The sequence below is a fragment of the Maylandia zebra genome, linkage group LG6 (assembly GCF_041146795.1).
Source record: "Maylandia zebra isolate NMK-2024a linkage group LG6, Mzebra_GT3a, whole genome shotgun sequence".
In the NCBI taxonomy this organism is placed as follows: Eukaryota; Metazoa; Chordata; class Actinopteri; order Cichliformes; family Cichlidae; genus Maylandia; species Maylandia zebra.
Window position 1 is genome coordinate 44,974,651 of NC_135172.1, and position 10,572 is coordinate 44,985,222.

Below are 10,572 nucleotides of genomic sequence, written 5' to 3' on the forward strand. Positions count from 1 at the left end.
TTTGGGGTGGCACCTGGGGTGGCCAGTCTGGTTTGGGGGGTGGCCTGTGCCCCCCCAGGCCACCCCGCTGGACACGCCATTGTCTCCAACTCAGTGCAAACGTGTGTGTGTGCGTGTGTGTGTGGGAGGGTGCACAGTTCTGCAGCACTATATTTATATGAACAGTATTACCAGAAAAAACGGGGGGGAAAGGAAACAAATGTACAAATATACAATCCGGTGTCAGAAGTAAATATGTAAATAAATAGTGTGTTTTGTATATATAGTTATAGGCTGTTATTCCTTGTTTTCAGAAGGGCCGTCTGTCCCGTGTTGATCGATCACTGAGACACTTTCTTATTCATGTATTGATCAGTTTGTCATCATTCGATCAGGTTTACATTTTATTCTGTGTCGGCCTCCGAGTACGCTGATAAAGAACCCGGAAATTTGTTATTTTTTCTGCTGTGACGTAAAATCCTCGTCGCCCGCTGCGGACGTCATCGGCGTAGCGACACGTGCTTCTTTCTCTCGTTAGCAGTTAGCTTAGCAGCGCGGCGAAGCGCGGACTGGTGAATCCGGACTTCTGCGACATTCAGTAGGACTAAAAGCTCCGAGGAACATGGCTGCTGCCGGGGCTCAGGGTAGGAAGAGAATCCTGAAGGAAGAAGATATGACCAAGGTGGAGTTTGAGACCAGCGAGGAGGTGGACGTCACCCCTACCTTCGACACCATGGGCCTCCGGGAGGACCTTCTCCGCGGGATCTACGCCTACGGTAGGCCGGGGTTCGGCGCGGCCTCCGGGGGAAAGCTAGCTCAGCTAGTCATCTGTAAAGCTAAAGTCGGCGCAGTGTGTTTGAGTAGGCGAATTAAAGATATTTCACTGTCCTCGGTTCGACCCCGGGGGCATCGTATCCGGAGGGGTGCCGTTAGTCTGACTCTCCGGCTTTTAGTTCTTTCCAGAAGCTCTCCAATTAGCATTAGCTCGACCTGCTAACGTGTCTGCGCACTTTCAGTGGCGGAGAAACAGATGTTCTGATAGACCTGACTTTAGACCGGACTCTGGGGCTGCTGAGCCGGTGTGTGACCCGGCTTGGTCCATGGCTCAGTGTGATGTAGGAAACAAAAACTTTATTGAAATGTGTACAAACAAAGAAGCATTCATCTGTTGATCATGTTCAGTTAAATTATTTAAGTGATAAGTAATTTGTGGGCTGATCCGAACAACCTTCAGAGACTCTTCAAACAGCTCGAGATCAGCTCTGAATTCTCCCCATTTGTCAATAAAATGTTTTCCATTAAACTGTTAATTAAATTCCACTTCAGCACTGAGTGAGCTGATTCCCCGGCCTGCAGGCATTACAAATTCTGTCTATCACAGAAAACATCCACTTTAAATCTGAGTGTAATAAAATCATTAGTTGGGTAAAACTCATATAAAATGTTAAAACTGAGCTCTTCTTTTAGGAAGGATTGGATGTGAGATGTATATTTTTCTGATATTTTGGTTAAAAGTCTTTAAGGATGTGCTTCCTTTTAACCGGATTAGAAAAAAATGCTTTCAGTAAGATAATTATAATACTTTTTAGATTTTTCTGTCACTAAATTCAGTATTTTCAAAGTGGTGGTGGTGTGGTAGAGCCGGGATCTTCTCTAACCTTAGATGTTAGAGAGACTAGCATCGCTGTTATCAGCTGATTATAACCTCGGTGAAGTTTAAACAACAGCATCGTAGTCAAAGGAGCTTACAAAGAAAAGCGTCTGGACTTCTTTAAGTTGCTTGAAGACGTTTCACCTCTCATCCGAGAAGCTTCTTCAGTTCTAAGGTCAAATGGTGGAGAGTCCCAGATATAAACCTAGTGGGAGTATCCCCCCACAGAGGGACAAAAGGACCCCTGATGATCCTCTAATCGCCTGAGCCAAGGTGTGAAACTGGGTGTGGGTCACAATCAGCCAGAGTTTCGGGTGTGTTCATTGTGAAACCTGGCCCCACCTTATCATGCGAATTCCTGAGGTCAGATGGCCCAGGATGTGAGTGGGCGTTAAGGCATCTGGGAAGGGATCTCAAAACTGGATTATAGATGGCAGAGAGTTGGTGTCGTAAGCCCCGCCTCTGTTCAAAGATGGTCGCTCACAGTGGACACAGATGCTTCTTTCACTCCTCTTTCAAACCATCTGTCCTCTCTGTCCAAAATGTGAACATTGGCATCCTCAAAGAGTGACCTTTATCCTTAAGATGCAGATGGACTGCTGAGTCTTGTCCTGTGGAGGTGGCTCTTCTGTGTTGTGCCATGCGCTTGTGAAGTGGCTGTTTGGTCTCTCCAATGTAGAGGTCTGGGCATTCCTCGCTGCACTGTACAGCAAACACCACATTGTTAAGTCTGTGTTTTGGCGTTTTGTCTTTCGGGTGAACCAGTTTCTGTCTGAGCGTGTTGCTGGGTCTGAAATGCACCGGGATGTCATGCTTGGAGAAAACTCCTGAATTTCTCTGATACACCGGCTACATAGGGGATGACAATGTTGTTGCGTCTGTCCTTCTTATCCTCCCTCGCTGGTGTCTGAGCTTCTTCTAAAAGAAGACCAGACACCACAGGACAAGACTCAGCAGACTCAGACCTTAGAACTGAAGAAGCTTCTTGGATGAGAGGTGAAACGTCTTCAAGCAACTTAAAGAAGTCCAGACGCTTTTCTTTGCAAGCTCCTTTGACTATGATGACCTGGATGACTGAGAACCTTCACAGACAACAGAATCACCAGCACCGCTTTCATGAAGCGATGTTTTTACTGGTCTGAAATTGTGTTTATGAACCCAGTAGAGAAGAACCTGTTGATGGGGAACCTATTCCATCCAAAGTCACCTGAATCACCATGGTTTTAATAATGTGGTGTGATGTGTGTGAGGCCAGTGCTGGGTAAACCGGCTGTGTTCATGTTCCTTTGCAGGTTTGGGAGTTGCAGTAATTAGTCCTGGTTACATACTTGCTGTGAGCTCTAAGCTTCTTAGATCTTTCCAAACGAGTTGCCCGTGAGACCGTCGGATTTATTTAAGAGCATCTATGAAATAACCGTCTCATTCTTCAATAAAATGTTTGTTTTACATCCGCACTTAGAGCACAACTAAATCAAAAATATCGACAGTCATTAGTTTCTTTTAGTTAAAGCCACCGAACAGAACGAGCAGAGACGCTGAGTGTGGCCGATGTTTGTCAGAGTGAAGGCTGCAGCAGCCTGTCTGCACCTCAGCTTGTTGTGTTGATGGCTGAAGTATCGTCACGGTGTCTGTGAGCTTAAAGCAGACTCTGAGCAGAGGAAGAGGAAGTTAACGTCACTGTTGGAACATTTCTACACAAATAAATGTGGAGTTTACTCTTTACCCGCTTGAACATCATCACCATCGCCTCGCAATGAATCCTGGGATAGGGTGGGCTACGAAGGATACATCCGGCCCAGGGCTGTGCGGTATGCTATCGTTTGTTTCACGGTGATGCGAAATCCACTGTTTATGGATGCGGGGACAGAGAATCCCAGCACGACCAGTTTAGACGAGGCAGAACCAGGTAGCTGCAAACAGACGGACCAGTCCACACAAATCCAGGACCTTATTCCTAAACGAGGGCCGCCTCTGTTGCGCGGACACGGTTTGGTTATGAAACGTCTGACACGGAAAACGGCACAATGTAAGTTCTGGCACAAAGCGGCGCCACCTCAGACTCGAACAGCACAGAGCTCTTCTCAGGTGGCAGAGAGTGGAGAGAGTTTACGGACGTCAGGTGCTCCAAACCAACCTCAGACTCAAACGCTACAACGGGCGTTTTCCCCGCAGCACGCCGTGTAGAAAGACTCACAAAGAAAATGGCGGCCGTTACAACTTCTATCTAAAAATAGATGGTTTCATGCATCGGTCAGAACACTCCGCTGAAAACGCCTCACACGGGTCGAGTTACAGAAAAAGCACATTTAGTGACAGATGAGGTTATCGGGAGATAACCGGGTCATATCGCCCAAATCTGTGGAAAAAAGGAGGAAGCTTTAATTGGGACCGCCTTCGCCTTCCCGGGGCTGCTGCGTGCTTCAGGTTACTGTAATGACCCTGATGTCACTGAGAGGCGTCGTCTCGCTGCTTTCAGGAACCCCGGGAGGATTTCAGATTGCATAAAGTGTTTCAGAATTATGGTCATTTAAAAGAATGTTGAGAAACCTGTGGCCGGGTTAAAATAAAGTTGTTTGAAGGACAGATGTTTTGTGCACTTTGCTAGTTGTAAATAAAGTTTTCTGGCAGTGACGCAGTGTTCGTGTTGCAGGATTTGAGAAGCCGTCAGCGATCCAGCAGCGAGCCATCAAGCAGATCATCAAAGGCCGTGATGTCATCGCTCAGTAAGCGTTTCCCTCCTCTCTCCTCGTCCTTCCCTCCTTTCCTCTTCCCTCGCTGTTCTTGTTGCCGTGTAGCTCTCGTGCCTCCAAATGTTCTAACAGCTGCTGTCTGCAGGTCTCAGTCTGGAACGGGAAAGACCGCCACCTTCTGCGTGTCTGTGCTGCAGTGTCTCGACATCCAGGTGAGTCTGTTGCAGCCTCGGTGGGCGTGGCCTTTTCAAGCAGATGGGTTAAACTGTTATTGTGACACTGTGATGCGTTTCCTGTCTGCAGGTGAGGGAGACGCAGGCTCTGATCCTCGCTCCGACTCGAGAGCTCGCTGGACAGATTCAAAAGGTATGCTTGCGCCTCGTCACAGCTGGCCGATCACCTGTGATCATATGTGCTGCATTCTGATTGGCTGTTTGCACGTGTGCGCAGGTGCTGCTCGCTCTGGGAGACTACATGAACGTGCAGTGTCACGCCTGCATCGGGGGCACCAACGTGGGCGAGGACATACGCAAGCTTGACTACGGCCAGCACGTCGTGGCGGGCACGCCAGGACGAGTGTTCGGTGAGTTTGAGTAGGTCATGTGACCCGCACCTGCTGTCATCGTCGCGTCCGATCGGTTGAGGTGGGAGACGCTCCACATTCAAATTATAATTTGATAAAACGAGATCCAGTCAGACGAAACCTGTTTCCAGGTCATGATCTCGGCGCTCAGGATGGCGAGAAGCCCATTAACAACGCCACCTTGAAACAGGAAGTGAAAACGTTTATCTGCTGGTGCCTTTGGCCTGGCAGTGTGAAAGAGGCGTGATGTCGTTCACTACGCTGCCAAAAATATTCGCTCGTCTGCCTTCATGTTCGCGTGAACTCGATCGACCTCCCGGTCTTAATCCACAGGCTGGACGCACGTCCGTGAGGTCGATGCTGGAGGAAAAGGCTCACAGCCCCGTGCTGTTCTGTGGGGCTGAGGTCAGGACTTCCACACCAGGAAGGGGCTGTTCCCACAGGGCTGGGACCGGGAAATTGTCCAACATGTCGCATTTCACTGGAGCAAACCCACCTCCACCAGGCTTACACCTGTCTGTTCATAAACCTGTCAGAGCTGGACGCAGCCGCGGCTCTGCTCCACGATCACACACATAACGTGAACAATGTGAAAGACTATGGGCTCAAATTGTGGTCATAAATATTTTGTACTTGTAAATCAGTTTTGTATGAGTAAAAAGAATTTGTGTGTGGACTTATGCGTGTGAAACTCTGCACTCAAGTTTTAGGTTACAAATACGAATTTTGACTCTATTTTTCTTCCTGTCAGCTGATTGGTCAATGTCATGTCAATCACAAATTTAACTATGCAATCAGAGAACAGATGGGTTTGGCTGTCCGGTTGTTCAGTCTGACGTCACTAGTCGTGTCTGGGCCTAAACTGCAGGTCCATATATCAAACGATCACTGTGGCATTACTGAGAGTTGAAAAACTGTCTAAAGTCTTTCATCTTTAATAAAATGATCAGCGTTCTGCTCTACCAGGTGTAACAACTGAGTTTAACATCCAGGCATCCATGAAAACGGAATTTATGACATTTAACGGAGTTAGAAGTTAGCAGGGAGTTAGCTCGCTAGCTTCTATCTAAATACAATATAGCATGTCCTGACTGCGGGGTTTTGGAAACAAATTAAAACGTACAGCTCTGTTATCACTTCCAGCATAAATGAAGACAGAAAACTAAACAGCAGTGACGTTTGTAGGGTTACTGAAGTTGGGCTAGCTGGTATGTAATGATGTGCTACGTGACCGCTAGCGACACAGCTATGTTAGCATAATATAAACAAGCTAACTTTTTTTCCACTCGATAAAAGTTAACGTGAGTGTTCTCGGTGGTCAGGAACAAATGTAATCGCATGGCAGGATGCTGTAAAAGGACCAAACTTCAGCCAGGAGAACAACTGAGATAATCCATCCACAATACCAGGTTAGTCATTCATATACTGCTGCATGGGCTGGGCTGTAGTTACATCCTAAGGTTTTAAAAACTGAGCTTAAATAAATGATTAGCGGTAATAAAAGCCGAGGGAGGTCAACAGGGATCACTGACTGTTTTAGGAGCTTTTTGAGATCAAATAGAAGAAAATACAAAACATTAAACATGTTAACAACACAAAAGCCATATTAAACGCAGACTACTTTAGACCCGGAAGTAGGATTCGTCGCGTCATCACTGAACAACCGGGTTGGAGGGGGGCTTTACGGAGCTGCAGGTCCTTGAAGGGTGATACAGTTTGAAGCTGGAGGATCTCTATATAAATATCCGATAGCAGCTAGGTCCCCTAACTTTGAGCAGCTGTTGAAAGGATAAAGTTGTGCTATATCAGTGGTTAGAAATACATTATTACTTTAGGATTAGTTTAACACAAAGTCAGGGCTGACCCGGGACCATGGCTGTGAGTCACAGTGCGCAGCATGAAGGTCCTTTCACATCGGACGCAGCATGTGCTGCTAATGCTAACTGCTAACTAAAGGCAAAGGATCCAGGATTTGTTGCGTTGGCTGCTGGGCTCTGTGTGCAGCAGCTCTACCTGTACTAGATGCACCTGTCGTTTCTATCTCTGACTTTATCTCCTCTACAAGAGTTTCTGTTGTTTTCAAATGTTCTTCAAATGTTCAATAAAAACATGTATCGTTAATTCATAACCAGAAAGCTTTGTAACTATCCCCACTAGTGAAGACTGTGTCATTTCCACAACACTGAAGGAAAACGCTGGGCTGGCATGTAAAAGGACATTTATTCCCTCAGGACCTGAAGCTCCATAAAGCACCCCTCCAATAGCCAAACTCTGATTGGATAGTTAAATTTGTGATTGACATGACATTGACCAATCAGCTGAAAGGAAGAAAAATAAGGTCAAAATTTGTACGTGTAACTTGAAACTTGAGTGAAGACTTGACTAAGTCCAAACAGAAATTCTTTTTACACATACAAAACTGATTTACAAGTTCAAAATATTTATGACCACAATTTGAGCCCATGAAAGACAGCTGCTGGAAACATGTGAAACATGTTCGTTTACGTAAAAGGTTCTGTTTGTGCTCTGAGGTCTCGCTGGAGAGGAGAACGTAGTCGGTTGCTCCGGGTGTTCTCTGCACGCACAATCTCACACACACAGATGATGTTACATTGAAGTAAGGCTGTTCGATATATCTCGAATGACGAAATAAAAACATTTATCGTTTCATATTGTGCTATCGTTTGTTCCATGGTGTCGCAAAATAGACTTTGCGGCAATATTTGTTCATGGTTTTGACGGTCACTGTACTGTAAATGTTTAAAATTCTGTCCCGTGTAGACGGGAAAGGCAGCGTTGGCTCTGATGCCGCGTCGAAGCGTTTTCTTTCTCTGCGTCCATCTTTGTTTTACCAACTTTCTCCCAGGTGCTGACACGCTAGTGACAAATGGCGCCATCTGCTGGCCTGAAAAAGCAACTGCTTTTATTACTCTTGTTTATAATAAAATCTCGATATTGCCAGACTAAATATCACAACATTACGCTGTATGGAGTTTTATTAATCACTCCTGTGTGTCTGGAGGAAATGTCTGGGCACCATGTGTAAAAAGTTGTTCAGCTTCTGGCTCCTGATTGGCCAGCCTCTGACTGCAATAGCCAATAGGAGCTCACCTTTGTTTGTTTACTTCAGACATGATTCGGCGCCGCAGCCTGAGAACAAGAGCCATCAAGATGCTGGTCCTGGACGAGGCAGACGAGATGCTCAACAAAGGTGAGCGCGTGTCACCTGGAGCAGGAACACACCTGAGAACTCTGTGATGTCACACCTTAACCACCAGACTGAAACACCTGTCCAGCGTCTAACTTCCTGTCGGCTTTCTGTGTCCAGGTTTCAAGGAGCAGATCTACGACGTGTACCGCTACCTGCCCCCCGCCACGCAGGTGGTCCTGATCAGTGCCACGCTGCCGCACGAGATCCTGGAGATGACCAACAAGTTCATGACCGACCCGATCCGCATCCTCGTCAAACGGTCAGTTTGACGAGGATGCGGATCGGGTTTCTGGCAGAAATGTGGAGCTGAGATTATTCAGAGTGAAACCTGATCCCACCTTACTCTCACCCTCTCTCTCTGTATGTTGATGTCTCTCGGCCGCAGTGATGAGTTGACCTTGGAGGGGATAAAGCAGTTCTTTGTTGCCGTGGAGAGGGAGGAGTGGAAGTTCGACACACTGTGCGACCTTTATGACACGCTGACCATCACGCAGGCCGTCATCTTCTGCAACACCAAGAGGAAGGTCTGTGCACGTCCTGCTGTGTGAGCAGGTGTAGCGCATCAGAGCATCATGGGAAACGTAGTGTGTTTGTGTTTCAGGTGGACTGGCTGACAGAGAAGATGAGGGAGGCCAACTTCACGGTGTCATCGATGCACGGAGACATGCCGCAGAAGGAGAGAGAGTCCATCATGAAGGAGTTCAGATCAGGAGCCAGGTGAGCGGACCAGGACCAGGACCAGGACCAGATTCTGATTCAGAGACTGACCTCTGGGTTTTTGTGTTTCAGTCGTGTGCTGATCTCCACCGATGTCTGGGCTCGAGGCCTGGATGTTCCTCAGGTTTCACTCATCATCAACTATGACCTGCCCAACAACAGAGAGCTCTACATCCACAGGTATCCCTCCACACAAACTAGTCCCCACGTGTCCTTCTGCACCAGTCAGGGAGGAGACTTGAGCAGAGTGCTTTGGGGGAGGGGCTTAGACAGGTTTGGGTCCGGTGGTCCTTTGAGGAGAGCAGGGGGTGTTTATTCGTGACTAATGCTATGACCTCTGACCTCCTTCAGGATTGGCCGGTCGGGGCGTTATGGGCGTAAGGGTGTGGCCATCAACTTTGTGAAGAATGACGACATCCGCATCCTGCGAGACATCGAGCAGTATTACTCCACCCAGATCGACGAGATGCCCATGAACGGTACGAGGGAGCCAATCAGGGGCCTGCTGATGTCACTGTTCGCATGTTGTTGTTGTTGTTGTTGTCGGTCTGATTCTGTTCACTGATTGGTTCACTGTTTTTCTCTCTGCAGTTGCTGATTTGATCTAACCTGGATGACATCACACCAGAGCCCCGCCCCTTCAATTCATTTTTTTCTTCCTGTTTGTTTTTTAATAGTTTTAGATGTATTTTTTTTTTAATGTTGAGGTTAAATGACTGTAAGACGGCAGGTTTGTTTTTGTAAATAAAGTTTTGGTTCCAGATGTTAAGGTGGCGTGTCGTTACTATGAGCTCATCTGCAGCGACCAGTCAAAACTCCTAAAAGTAGTCACAGCCGTGAGGAGCAAGACTCTGTCAGGCTGGCTCCACCCCTCGAGGTAACCTGAGGTTTGTCTTTGGAGGTGAACCAGACGAGCGCTCCTTCAGCAGAGAGTGTTACAGCCACAGTGCGGAGCAACGCCCACTCGATGCTGCTGAACACACCTGTGTTCTTACCACTCCCACCACAGCCTGTGTACATGTGAGGAAACCTGAGTGTATTTGCTGTGTGCAGCAACCACAAATAAATACTGCAGTATTTGGGTGTTCTCTTTCTGACCTTGTGCTTTAGTAACATGTGTCTGATCACTTGTACAGTGGACAGGTGTTACCTGACTGTCACAACTGTCCCCAACCACAGCCACGGACCGGTATGTGAGTCGTTTGGCACTGGACGCAAGAGTTGAGGCCTGGGTGTGAAATTTAAATGGTAAATGGCCTGTATTTGTATAGCGCTTTTACTAGTCCTGCCTAGGGACCCCAAAGCACTTTACACACCCAGTCATCCACCAATTCACACACGGGTGGAGCCACAGCTGCCCTGAGGCAGACTGACAGAAGCGAGGCTGCCATATCGCGCCATCTGGCCAACACCAGTAGGTGGTAGGTGAAGTGTCTTGCCCAAGGACACAACGACCGAGACTGTCCGAGCCGGGGCTCGAACCGGCGCCCTTCCAATTCACAAGGCGACCTCCCAACTCTTGAGCCACGATCGGCCTTCACAGAACACCTGATCAGGTGTATTCACATGAATCATTGATGACGATGCAGCTGCAGTAGCAAACGTACCGTTCACTGCGCTGCTCTCTGATTGGCTAATCAGGAGTTATCTTCTTCTTCTTCTTTTTTTTGTAAATATTAAACCTTATTAAGAAACAGTATACAGAACATGTATACAAACCAGAACAAAATTAACATATGCC

The 10,572-nt window shown here is 47.4% G+C and overlaps 1 protein-coding gene across 1 annotated transcript; it reads left to right on the top strand.

Annotated features, from left to right (window-relative positions):
• The first annotated feature begins 465 nt into the window (after positions 1-465).
• eif4a3 (eukaryotic translation initiation factor 4A3) lies at positions 466-9,594 on the top strand. Its single transcript, XM_024802901.2, has 12 exons — positions 466-755; positions 4,281-4,353; positions 4,466-4,532; positions 4,624-4,686; positions 4,771-4,903; positions 8,034-8,114; positions 8,232-8,373; positions 8,500-8,638; positions 8,716-8,831; positions 8,904-9,011; positions 9,183-9,310; positions 9,423-9,594. Exons 1-12 carry the CDS (start codon positions 602-604, stop codon positions 9,437-9,439), a joined length of 1,221 nt encoding a protein of 406 aa, XP_024658669.1. The 5' UTR covers positions 466-601; the 3' UTR covers positions 9,440-9,594.
• The last annotated feature ends 978 nt before the right edge of the window (positions 9,595-10,572 follow it).